This window comes from Podarcis raffonei, chromosome 3 (genome assembly GCF_027172205.1).
Source record: "Podarcis raffonei isolate rPodRaf1 chromosome 3, rPodRaf1.pri, whole genome shotgun sequence".
NCBI lineage: Eukaryota > Metazoa > Chordata > Lepidosauria > Squamata > Lacertidae > Podarcis > Podarcis raffonei.
Genome location: NC_070604.1, coordinates 123,683,001 through 123,695,567, shown reverse-complemented (window position 1 = coordinate 123,695,567; position 12,567 = coordinate 123,683,001). Strand labels below are relative to the sequence as shown.

General features: G+C 54.6%; 1 protein-coding gene across 8 annotated transcripts in view; it reads right to left on the bottom strand.

Annotated features, from left to right (window-relative positions):
* Positions 1–5,174: 5,174 nt before the first annotated feature.
* DTNB (dystrobrevin beta) overlaps positions 5,175–12,567 on the bottom strand; it is a 108,701-nt gene continuing 101,308 nt past the window's right edge. For 7 of the 8 annotated variants that reach the window (XM_053383865.1, XM_053383869.1, XM_053383868.1 and 4 more), the window contains 3 exons: positions 10,853–10,942; positions 8,095–8,151; positions 7,374–7,729 (listed from right to left, as the gene is read on the bottom strand). In XM_053383865.1, the coding sequence (XP_053239840.1) occupies positions 7,641–7,729; positions 8,095–8,151; positions 10,853–10,942 (236 nt within the window). In that variant the 3' untranslated portion in view covers positions 7,374–7,640. Of the gene's footprint in view, positions 6,255–7,152; positions 7,189–7,373; positions 7,730–8,094; positions 8,152–10,852; positions 10,943–12,567 lie in introns of those variants that run through there. The other variant, XM_053383871.1, reaches the window with a different exon arrangement.

Below are 12,567 nucleotides of genomic sequence, written 5' to 3'. Positions count from 1 at the left end.
CAGCGGAAGCAGCCAAGGAAGGGGCAGGCAAAGGGGGCTTTGTGCCCCTGGGGCTTCGCTCGGATCACCTGCCTGGTCCCACCGGAAATTCAGGGCACACACCAAGTGAGATGGACGGGACCTGTTTTATTAAATATTTGGCAGATGAGAGAACGTGGCTTCCAGTTTACAGCTTGCAATTAGACGTGTTCCCAACATGTACAGAATCTCCCAGGTATTTCAACCTTTTCTTTTGTAACATGAAAACACTCATGCCCAGGACTCACATTCGTACATTCAAGTGTGTGCTCCCACGCGCACACAGACAGGCAGACACACAGACATGAAAAGCGGGGAAGTGGTTGTAAACTGGAATTCTTACAAGGGTCCTCACACTGGCCTTCAACTAGCACCCGGACAGATTTGGGTGTGCGGACAAGGAAGCGTCTGTCGTCTGTTGCAGTCCTAGTGATCGCTTGAGATCTAGCCTGGGCTGGAAAACACAGGCCCCCCGTGGCCTCTCCAATGTGCTCACAACTGAGGCCCTGGCAGGAACTCAGGGCTCTGGAAGGGCACAGATCCCCAATGCCCTGCACAGCCCAGCCCTCCCTCACAGCCTGGCTAACTCAGGGGAGCCCCAGCGGCATGGCACAAGCCCTAGCTACCCAGTCTGGCAAGCAGCACCTGAGATCAGGAACATGCCCGCCATGAGCGTCCATGGCCTAGACCCCCTTGATCGCTTTCTGCTTATCATGGCCCCCACTTGCCATCTGGCTGATTCGCCTCCCACCTGGGAGGAAACTCACTCTCCTCTGGTCTCCCTCCTGCAGTTCCAGCAACTAATATCCAGAGGCCTCTGACAGGCATTGCAAAATGAGACCGTTCCTTTTCACTAGCCAGGTATCTGCAGAGCGCAGGCCTGAGGGGTTGCATAGCTGGCAACCTTGGACAGGTGGAACTGGGTCCATGCACAACTGATGACAGCAGCAGCAGCAGCTCCTCTCGGCCACCCCAGCCCCAGAGCCCTGGCACAGTTGCTGCCCTCTAAGCTCCCGCTGCCTCGACTTCCTTTCCGGTCACCTTCCCCACACCTGTTTGCACTTGGCAAAGCTCCCCAGGCCTCGAGTCACTGTGATGAAAGCCCCCGGGCGAAGGGCAGGCTGCCACCAGGGGCCCTGGGCTGGCACAGGCGCCAAGTTTGCCTGCCAAGGCCTTCTCCACCTGGCTGCTGGGTGACTTTGAAAACGCAGGAGGCATCTGCAAGGGGGTCCCTGCTCAGACACTTTGCTTTCTCCCCCAGGAGCCCACCCAAAGCCCACCACCCCCAGACTCCAGGGGCTTGGGGGGCCTGGCACAGTTGCCACCCCTGCTTCGCAAAAAGATCCAGGACGTAGCTTTGCACATGGATGCTTGTTCTGAGGGAAGGTCAGATTCAGGGGCAACAGATGCCGCTGGAGACAGAGTCCAATTGCAGTTCTGGGGGGACGTGATGTGGGAAGATATGAACAGGCAGCTGACCCCCCCCCCAAAAAACAGCAGCTCTGTTGCTGATCCCCAGAAGCAAGAGAATTGGGGGAGCCACTGACCCACCTGGAACGAAAACACAACCAGCCCCTCCTTCCCTTCACCCACGTGGCACCTTCCCTAGAATAGCTCAGTCTGTAGAGCCTGAATCTCACGGTTGTGGGTTCGAGCCTCACAATGGGGGTTGGGCTAGATGACCCGACTCTGCAATTTTATGATCCAGGGTTTCCCTGTTGCTTCCAGGAGCCCAGAGGTGCCCCTGCAGAGGTTAAGGGAAAACTAGTCGCTGTTGGTGTGAGGAATGAAAGGCAAGGAGCAGGAAGACGGGGGTCATAATGGCCGGCCGGCCTGGCCGCCAACACCGTCAACCAATCCCCCCCCCCCCAGCTGGAGCCCCCCAGCCAGAGAGAGCCTTCTGGGATCCCCACTTTGAGCCCCAGTAAGGCATGGAGGCCTTGGCAATGCAGCGGTGAGGCCTGCAGTCCCGGATGGTGGAGGCAGCCCTTGGGTAGCTCCTGCAAAGGAGGCCCCGGCCGACGGGCGGCAGCAAGCGAAGGGTGCCTTGGAAAGAGGCTTCATGCCCAAGCCCCACTTTCAGACCGCAAGGAGATCCTGCTGGACCAAAGGGATCCGGCCAGCATCTTGCTCTCACAGGGGCCAACCAGATACCCACAAACTCACAAGCAGGAGAACCCTCCCCCCTCCTGGTAATTGGTAGCATTATTTATTGGCTACAGGGAGCAATCAATGGTCTTTTAAACTGGTGTGTGTGTTTTGCTTGCTACTATGGTACATATTTTTGAGTTTTTCTATTGTACACCGCCCTGTGATCCTTTGTTATTATTAATAACAATCTTAGGGTGGTGTCCCAAGGCGGGTGTGGGGACGTCCGGCAGGCTGGGACAAATCCCTCTCTTTTAGCCCAAGCTGGAACCCCGGCAGCCGGAGGCTGTTTTGCCAGAACTGCAAGAGCAGAAGCTTTGCACCTGGAGAAGAGGCAGAAACCAGGGGAGCCTCCGAGGTCCAGGCAGAGCAGGAGGCAGTGCTGGGAAACCCCCCAGCAAGCCTGACAAGGGAGCTCTGGCAGAGCTCCAACTCCTGTGACAGGCAGAAGATGGTTGCAGGAGCTTCCTGGCCTCTCCCCAACAGCCCCTGCAGGGAGAAGGGCTCGGCCCCCTTCTCCCACTCGCCTCCCCAGCCCCCTTTTCTCACGGCCAGGGGGATTTCCACAACCGGAAGCAGCCCCGGCTGTCACAGGGGAAGCGAGAGATGCAGAGGCTGTGCAGGCGGCCCTGGAAAACCCTGGCTCAGCCCCACAGAGCTTCCGCCAGGCTGAGACCAGTTGAGGCCTCGGAGGGCTCAAAATGGCAGGCGGCCGTGGGGCTGGCCGACAACCCCCCTTGCCCGCGGCTGCTGGGGAGGCAGAGAGGGTCTACAGCCCCATGGCCACCAACTGCCTCTCCATCTCCTGCCACTCTCAGGAAGACTAAGAGCAGCCTCTGGTAGGCTGAAGCGTCGGCCAGAGCACTTGGTGGCTAAAATGTGCAGTTTTCAAGGTATCGGGGGCGGGGGGCGAAGGGACCACGGAGCACGGCATAGAAGTCACTTTCCACACAGGCTGGCAGCAAGAGGAAGTCCCAGGAGAGTTGAGGGACAGGGACTTGGTCACCATCCCGGGCATCACCGACTGGTGTCTTGGAGTGGGTAATGGGGGGCAGAGGAGGGGGCTCCTCCGGGGGCCAGTCCAAGATGAAACGGTTAAATCTGCTATGATTAAATGGGCACAGGATGTTGGACATAACATTATGTTTGCTGACTGGGAACAGTTGTGGACCACAGGTATGAAATTTACGGCATGTAATGCCCTAAGAGAGAATATTATGAAAATGGTATACAGGTGGTACATGACACCAGTCAAGCTTGCAAAAATCTATCATTTGCCTGACAATAAATGTTGGAAATGCAAAGAAACTGAAGGTACATTCTTTCACCTTTGGTGGACGTGCCCAAAGATTAAGGCTTTCTGGGAGATGATCTATAATGAAATGAAAAAGGTATTTAAATATACCTTCCTCAAGAAACCAGAGGCCTTTCTCCTGGGCGTAGTCGGCCAATTGGTGCTAAAGAAGGATAGAATTTTTTTTATGTATGCAACAACAGCAGCAAGAATACTGATTGCAAAGTATTGGAAGACACAGGATTTACCCACCCTGGAAGAATGGCAGATGTAAGTGATGGACTACATGGAATTGGCAGAAATGACTGGCAGAATCCGTGACCAGGGAGAAGAGTCGGTGGAAGAAGATTGGAAGAAATTTAAAGTCTATTTGCAGAAATACTGTAAAATTAATGAATGTTAAATTGATGTTGGATTAAAATTAAGTGGTATTGGTAAAAAAATTATTAAGAATATGCAAATATGGAGTGATAATGGTTGAAAATACATAGTTATAATAGGTTTAAGATATTGAGTAAAGACAAATGATGGAGGGTAAGGATTTGCTGAAAGGATTTTTAAACGGGAATACAAAAGGGGAGGTGTGAGGAGGTCAAAGAAATAAGGAAATGAGCTGAAAGCTTATTGAAAGATGGATTTAACTTTTAATCTTTTTTCTTCCTTTTTTATTATGTGTGGTTTTTTTCTTTTTTGGTATGTTAAGTTTTGTTTTAAATCTTTTCTATTTTGTAAAACTCTACTTTGTAAACTTTTGTTTTGTGTAAACTTATGTTTTGTGTAAAACCTTAATAAATATTTCATAAAAACAAAGGTGGGAGTGGGCCCAGAGTGACAGGAGGGGCTCTCACCTGGGGGAGGATTCACCTTTGGTGACAATCCTCTCAGCTGCTGCTGTGAAAGGCTATTGCAGGGGCACAATCGGGCTGAAATGAGGGGAGTGGCAAGGGATGGGGCTGGTGGGTTTCCTTTGCTGTCTTTTGCCTCTTTTGCCACCTTTTGCGAGGTGGAGGGTGTCTGGTCTGAGCCAAGCAAGGCCTTTCCTGTGTTTGGCAACATGTCAGAATGCCCCGGGGAAAACCCCTGCTCCGAAACCCCTCCTTTCTGCTGCGTTCACGAAAACCAAAGAAATGCCGCCCTAGACAGTTCTCTGCAGTCAGAGAGACCACCTCCAATGCCCAGGGTGCAGAGAAGCAGACCTGCCCCCCCAAAACCAGCCCAAAGGGGCGGATTGAGCCCAGCAGCCCTCCTTCAAGCGCTGAGGCCTGAACCTTTCAGCACCACCAACCGGGATTTGTGCTTTGCCCAGAAGTTTCCCTTGCAGCTCTTCCTTCCCCAGACACCTCACCAGCCGGAGTCCAGCACGCGGCTCGTCACCAAACCAAAGGACGGCCAGGAGCCCTTTGGGTCAGGGATGCTTTAGCTGTATTTGATGCACTGCAGGGGGTTGCACTAGATGCCCTTTGGAGGGCCCTCCCAACTTGACAGTTCTGTGATTCTCGCTTTGAGCAAAGAACCCAGCAGGTTATTATCACTCCTTTCCTTGCTTGACAGCCCATTCACAATATTTTGGTTGGACTGTATCGCCAGCAAACATGGCTGTTTTCCCCCCTCTCTCTCTGGAACATGGAGAGACATGCAGGGATCCCCTTCCCCACTCCCAGAGAGCCAGGGCCACCGGGCACCTCACTCTGTGCCAACTGGGCTCCAGGGATTATTGCTCTGCCTTCCTTCGCTGCCCCCCCATCCATTTACGCCTTTGGCCCATCCACCAAGAGCCACTTTCCAAACCCCAAACAAGGCCAGTAGTAGAGAGACTGGCTTCTGGTGCCAAGCACCCAAGTGGGCCAGGGTCTTCTTTGTTCAAAGACCAGCTGCTTTTTATGAGTCCTGCAATTCAGGGGGTGGACTAGATGCCCCTTGTGGGTCCCTTCAACTGAGTGAGCTGCGCTGCTGCTGCTGCTGCCCCACCACTTGAAGATTCCGCACAGGGCGGCCTCCAGAGGCTGGGTCTCCCTCCGCCCCACTCCTCTCCTCTTGGCACTGAGCCGGCACAAGACCTTCGGGGACTCCGGGGGGAAGAGCCAAATGGCAGCGCATCCCGTCCCCTGAACATGGGGCACATTCCTCCAGGGTGCTCCCTGTGCAACCACTGTTGAAAGAAGTGGGGGCTGTGCTGCCACATTCATCCCAGTGGGCTTTGTGTGGGCCAGAACTGCCCACCACCCAGGGAGCCATCCATCCCACTTGCCTCCCAGCCTGTCCTGCGTGAACTGCACCCGCCAACGGCCCAGGGAACCCGACATCCATGTCATGTGGGGAAGGCCAGAGGGGCTTCCGCATTCCGCAACAGAGCATTCCGCCCACACTTTGCACAAGGAAACTCGGCCACATGGAATAAGAAGTCTGCTTTTTCTGGGGACCACGCGGGGGGTGGTGGCCTGTGGGTGGTGAGGCGACCGCTCTGCCGGGGAGGGAAGAGGATGCTTCGTGGGAGACATGGCCGGTCTCTGCCTGGAAGCGGCTCTCGACAACGTCTTCTCGTCCAAACTTGAGATGAGGTGCTGCCCAATTAAGCACGGGGGGGGAGACGGATGGAAACAGGACATGCAAACCAAAGGAGATGCCCCCGCCCTCCCCACCCCCCAGGAAGGCCGCCACGCGGTCCGTTGGAAAGAGGCGGCTTCCCTGCGAGTTGCAGTCCTTGCAACTTGACAATGGCAGATGTGTCGGCTGGCGCATGCCTCGTCGGAAGGATGTGGAAACGTCTTGAGAAGAGGAGCTCGCGCCTCTTTACCTGCGCCACAGACACAGAGCAGCCAGTGAGGCAGAGCGGGAGACCCCCCAGTGCCCCTCCAAAGCCCCCCCCCCGCAATGAGCCCTGGGAATTGGAGGGGCTTGTGGCTGGTTTGAGAGCGCAGAGGATTTTCTCAGGCTTGCCTGTTCATGTCACTTCCAACAGTCCCTGAGGTTCCTTGGCGGAGACCCAAGAGCTGTCAAAGATGGTTTCAAACCAGGGGACATTTGCACCGTTGGGAGGGCATGTTCGTGTCCTTCGAAAGCTACGCGCACCTGAGATCCCTTCCAGAGCAGAGCCACAGTCGGGGGCCCTTTCAGCTCCAGGTGGAGAAGGAAAGCTCCGAGAAGCCCTTTTGGACGGGAGGGAGCTCTGCTGGAATTGATTAGGTGGTCACAGGAGTTAAGAGCAAAGATGGCTCTTGGGATCCCTTCCAAATCTATGCTTCCAAGATCTGAAGTTGGGAGCCTCTCCTTCTGCTAGGCGCCAGGAACAGGGAGGGCGGGACTCCCAATACTGAGGGGTCCCCCACATCAAACAACAAATTCATCACCAATGGCTTGGACACCACCTGCACTCAGTTGGGGGAAGCTATGCACCTGTGCACTGGGCAGCCACAAAGGGTCTCTGCTTGGCCCCACAGGGTAAAAAACGCAGCACTGGAAGAAGCCCCTTGGCTACAGCTGTCAGGCTCAGAGCACCATGGTTGTTCTGAGGGGGATGTTCGAAAGTCTCTGAGACCCGAAAGCGGGGTCTCCCTGCCTGTCCTGCCTGGGACCCTGCCTACTGGGGGGCCAGCGTGGCTGGCAGGCAGGCAGTCCTGCAATCTGCCTTCTATCCCTCTGTAAACACAACTGTGCCTACACCTTACCTGGAAAAGAAAAGGGCGTCTGCTCACCTGAATGGCTGGCCAGGGCGGAGTCTTCCGCTTAACCTGCGGGACAAGACAAAGGGCCGGCTGAGAAAGCCAGGAACAAGTTGCGATGGTGGCAGCAGCCGCAAAACCCCACCCAGGCAAGGTTTTATGTTTTTATCTTGAAAGTTCTATACCATGCCTTTGAAGAAAGCACCTGCAGTGGTTTATGTCCAAAAGCATTTTTAAAGAATTATGAATAATAATAACAACAACAAAAGTCATTTTATTATTTATACCCTGGCCATCTGGCTGGCTTGCCCCAGCCACTCTGGGCGGCTTCCAACACATATGAAAACATAATAAAACATCACACGTTAAAAGCTCCCTGGTACGGGGCTGTCTTCAGGTGTCTTCTAAAAGCTGTCTAGTTAATTTATCTCCTTGACATCTGATGGGAAGACAACGTGGACCTCCAAAGACAACTGGGAGCAGAGGGCACATGCTTTTGTGTACATGGGGAACCCTTGGAATCAACCCCTCCCTGCTGTCGGATGCGACTGTACTGCAGCTGGGAAGAACTGGCCAGCCCCCTCGCTCCACCAGGGACCTCCACAAAGACCTGGTGGAAGAAAGAGCCTAAGGGGCAGGAGATGGTGCTGTGAAGCTTCTGCTTCTACATCCCACCCCTGGGGGGGGGGCGCTAACACAAACCTTGCTCTGCACCACCATCTAACGGGGTGAGGCGGGGTGGGTGCTCAGAGGGCAGAGGGAGCTTGTTGCAGCTGCCACCCCCTGGAAACATAAGAAGGCCCGTCATCCTGCCCCATGGCTTGTGAAGAGCGGCGCTTGGGCGTTCTGCACCAACGGAGGCTTTTTCCTGCTCCACACGGAGGGAAGCACCCGTCGTGCCAAGGTGGCATTACCCAACCGCCTTGGCCTGCCCCGCCAACAGGCCAGGGGATTTCCCTCCCCCCCTGATCTTACCTCGGTCCTTCCCGTTCTGGATCTTGTCTTCCTCCTCCTCCTCACCTCCTTCCTCACCTTTTAAAACAAAACAAAGAACCAGCAGTGAGGGTTTGGGCCAAAGGGAGAGTCTCCAGGGAGGGGTCTGCAGGTCAGGCTGCCAGGGCTGTGGGCAAGAGTGATTCTGCTGCCCCTTTCAGGAGACCGGAGGAGAGGGAGTCCTTCTTATGGGGCAGACTCCTTGCTCCCAAGTCCTTGGGTCACGGATGTGGGCCCAAGATGATAAGAACTGGAGCTCAGACGCCAAGCAAGGACATCAAAACATTCTCCCAGGAGGAAAGATGAGAGGACACGGGGGGGGGGGCAACTCTGGCAGGAGATCCAAGCATCCACAGCCCTCCCCAGGGCTGCTCAGGGTGGTCAGCATCAAAGAAGCACGATTGCAAAAGAGGAAATGTCCACATTAAACAGGCCAGGTCCCCCTATAAAAGGCATGCAGTGTCTCAGTCCGTTTCTTAAAGGGCCAGCGAGGGAGTGTGTTGTTGTGTGTGTTCCCTCAGACACCCAGGAAGCAGACTGGGGGGTGGGTGGGTGATGAGGGGCATGAGCAGAAAAGAAGAGGAAGGCAAAAGAAAGAGGAAAATGTCCCAGTAGGTGAAAAGGAGCGACAACTCTGGGGGGAGTGGAATCTGCCTGCCTGGACTCCCAAGGAGGACGGGGCTGGGGGAAGTGCTGGGGAAGATCCACGCCCCCCTGAACCCCCCAGCTGTGCTTGGCAGCCCCAAAGCTGCCCCACCAACAGGCCATCCATTGGGGATCTCCATCGAGCCTCCCAGAGACAAGATGGCAGGCAGCCTCGCTTCCGGAGGGGGGTGCAGAGGACGCAGCCGGGGCCCCCACCTGCTTGCTTGCTGGAATCGAGGCGCCCTGGCGCACCCTGCTCTGATTCCCACCAGGGCACAACGCCTCTTCCCAGGGGTCGGGAAGCTGCGGCCCAAGGCCCTGCCTGCCTGGGCACGGACGCCCGGCTCCAACCAGACTCCTTCTGGCAGAGGTTGCTGCGGCCGGGCTCCCGGCTCCAGCTGTTTCCATGGATTTACGCAAATGAGATCCTTCCAGACACTTTCCAGGGTCCCCTGGCCTGCATCTTATCAAAGCGGGAGCCTGCAGTCTGTTTCATCTGTCATCTCCCCGCACAGCCCAAGAGCTCAGCGCAGCAGCCGCCGGCAGAACAAGCCCTGCTTTGTTGCCGAATGTTATTGCCCAAGAGGCTGCCTTTTCCCTGAGCGAGGAAGGGAGGGAAGCAGGCAGCCTTGCTAAGCCCCCACCCTGATGGGAAGATGCAGGGCTCCATCTTGCCACAGCCGACATCGGCAGCCTCTAGCTCAGCCCAAAGGCACCAAGCGCCCCAGAGGAGACTGCTCCAGCAAAGGACTGGGGAGCAGAGGACTCATCACTGGCCCAGAGGTCATCTTTGCCACAGGCCTGGGCATTTTCCTCACATAGGAAGGCTCCTTCCAGGCCGAGAAAGGCCACAGGGAAGGCAGGGGGTGGGCTTGCAGCCCTTCCCCCTGTTAAGCTGCGCTCCAGAAGGACCAGGAGGGAAGAGAACTTGGGAAGGTGGTGGACTCTCCTTCCTTGGAGGTTTCTAAGCAGAGGTTGGGCGATTCTTTCGCTGAGATTCTAGCATTGTAGGGGGTTGGACTAGATGACCCTCAGGGTCCCTTCTAACTCTACAGCTCTGTGCTTCTATGAATCAGACCTGGGAGGGGCTCCGCAGACACCCAACCTCCCTGCTAAAGCGCATCGGGTAGATAAGCTACTCTTGTATGTATGACCAGAACTTCTCTAGCCCAAGGCCCTTCCAACCTGCTCAGAAGAGTTTCCCCAGCACACCCAGGCAACTTGCTTCTCCATTCTGACAGCAGAGGATTTCTCTTAAATCCAGGAAAGTCTTGGCAGCCACACACAATGAGGCCTGCACAATCGCACGCAATCAAGAGCTGGTTTGGGATGGACCTTTTCCTGCCGGTCCTTGTGGGCAAATGAAACTTCCAGCACAGCCTGACCTGGGCTCCCTCTTTCCTCGCCTCCCCCATCTTTAGTGAGGGCAATGGAAAGGCTTCATCTGCCCTTAGGGACACTGTCAGGTAGAGCTACCCAACTGGCCATGCAATTCTGTGGTTTAATTAGTTTAGCTCCACAGCCTCACCTGGATGGCACTGCTCACTGGAGGGGCCTGAAGGAAGGAAGGAAGGAAGGAAGGAAGGTCAAAGAAGCGGCTGGCTGGGGAGGAGCAGGGCTGTGAACAGGCATGGAAAATTGAGCAAAAAGTAGTGGCTTTTCCATAACTATCTTTGCCCCCCACTTAACAGCCATTTCCCCTGCAAAACCTGAACCCTGCAAAAATTGAGTGGAGCACTAATTAACTGCCTCCATTGCAAGTACATCGTCTCTCCCCGGTTTTGTTCCCCAGAAGCAGCGCAGAGGCATCACGTTCACCCCCTCAGGTCCCAAACCCACCAGCCGGTCAGTCTGCAGGGAAAGCTGGATGGAGGCAGGTGGACCAGAGGCCTCCTTTGCTATATACCTGTTGCAATGCGGAAAGTGGCTGCCTGAGGGTCACAGGTGTTTCTTGGCTATTAGCTGTTTGGTAGCTGGAGAATATGGGGCTCGTTCCAGTGGAGCTCAAAACTAGAGAACAGAAGAACTGCCCCCAGTTCCCAAACAGGGCATTCCAAACTGGAAGCGTCTGCTTGCCCCCCACTCTCCCACTTACCCGAATGAAGCTCCTTCACCAACGATGACATTGTGTTCGTGATCGAATCGGCTGCTACCAGCAAATCGTTACGGAGGTTTCGCCGGGTCCCTGGGGAAGAAATGGAGGTGGTAAGGAACGTGAGGAGCCACACAGGGGCCCCTCTGCCTTGCCCGTGATGTGGAGTCTGAGAGTCTGGACCGGAAATGCCCCTTGCCCTGAGAGACGGTTGGCCTTTCGATGCGGCAGCCAATAAATCCTTGAGGGGAACAGTCTGCACCCACAAAGTCAGGCTCCCCTGGAAGCGGTGCCAGGGGATCCTATCTCTAGCCGCTGCTATTCAGGCTCCTGATTTATTTCTATCCCATCTTTTCCTTCACGGAGCTCAAGGTGGCAGATATAATAATAATAATAATAATAATAATAATAATAATAATAATTAATAATAATAATATATTTATATCCCGCCCTCCCCAGCCGAAGCCGGGCTCAGAGCGGCTAACAACAATAAAAGTAATACAGCATTCTAAAACCATTTCATTTCAAAATCAATTCAAATCAATGGCAACCATTGGGCTAGAGTTCTGTGAGGATTACCGAAGGAGGGGGTCAGACTGCGCCTTGGCCAAAGGCCTGGTGGAACAGCTCTGTCTTGCAGGCCCTGCGGAAAGATGTCAAGTCCTGAGGCCCTAGTCTCTTGGGACAGAGCGTTCCACCAGATCGGGGCCATGGCCGAAAAAGCCCTGGCTCTGGTTGAGGCCAGCCTAACCTCCCTGTGGCCTGGGATCTCCAAGATGTTTTTGTTTGAAGACCGCTGTGGTTCTCTTCTTCCTCATAGAATCCCCACAAAACAGCTTAGGCTGAGAGGGAGTGACCAGCCCAAGGCCACATCAGTGAGCTTTGTGGCCAAGTGGGGATTCGAACCCTGGTCTCTCCCAGTTCTGGAGTCCCGGCACTCTAACCAGACACCACACTGGCTGTCTTTGTGATGCTCAGTGAGGGGGAGGGAGGGCTTGAGGGGGAGGCATTGGAGAAGCCCCTTTAGGATGCAAGGACCAGCAGTGCTTCTCAGACTCAAGATCTTGCACATTTATTTTGGAAAATACATTAGGTTCCCAGGAAGGAAAGGCACAGGAAGCTGTTGTTGCTTTAAAACATTTGATTTCCAAAATGCAAATGGAAAAAATGCATCATGCAATTACTAACAGAAGGTAACGTGTTTAACACATTCCCCCCTTTTATGCGTAGGTAGGCATATATGTAAGGTTAATTGACAACTCACCCAAAATTCCTCTTAGCACTGAGGGGGCTTCCCAAGCGGGGCTGTTTAGGTCCTATTTTTCTGCCTGTGCATTTGGCAGGCGAGAACCCAACACCCAAATTTGCGGAGGACAATGGGAGGGGTAGCTCTCGCTGCAGAATCGGGATTCAAGATGACCTTAACTGATGGGCGAACTGGGCCCAAACTCATGAAACGAATTTGTCTGCACACTATATAAAGGTAAAGGTAAAGGGACCCCTGACCATTAGGTCCAGTCGTGGACGACTCTGGGGTTGCGGTGCTCATCTCGCTTTATTGGCCAAGGGAGCCGGCGTACAGCTTCCAGGTCATGTGGCCAGCAGGACTAAGCTGCTTCTGGCGAACCAGAGCAGCGCATAGAGACGCCGTTTACCTTCCTGCCGGAGCGGTACCTATTTATCTACTTGCACTTCAACGTGCTTCCGAACCGCTAGGT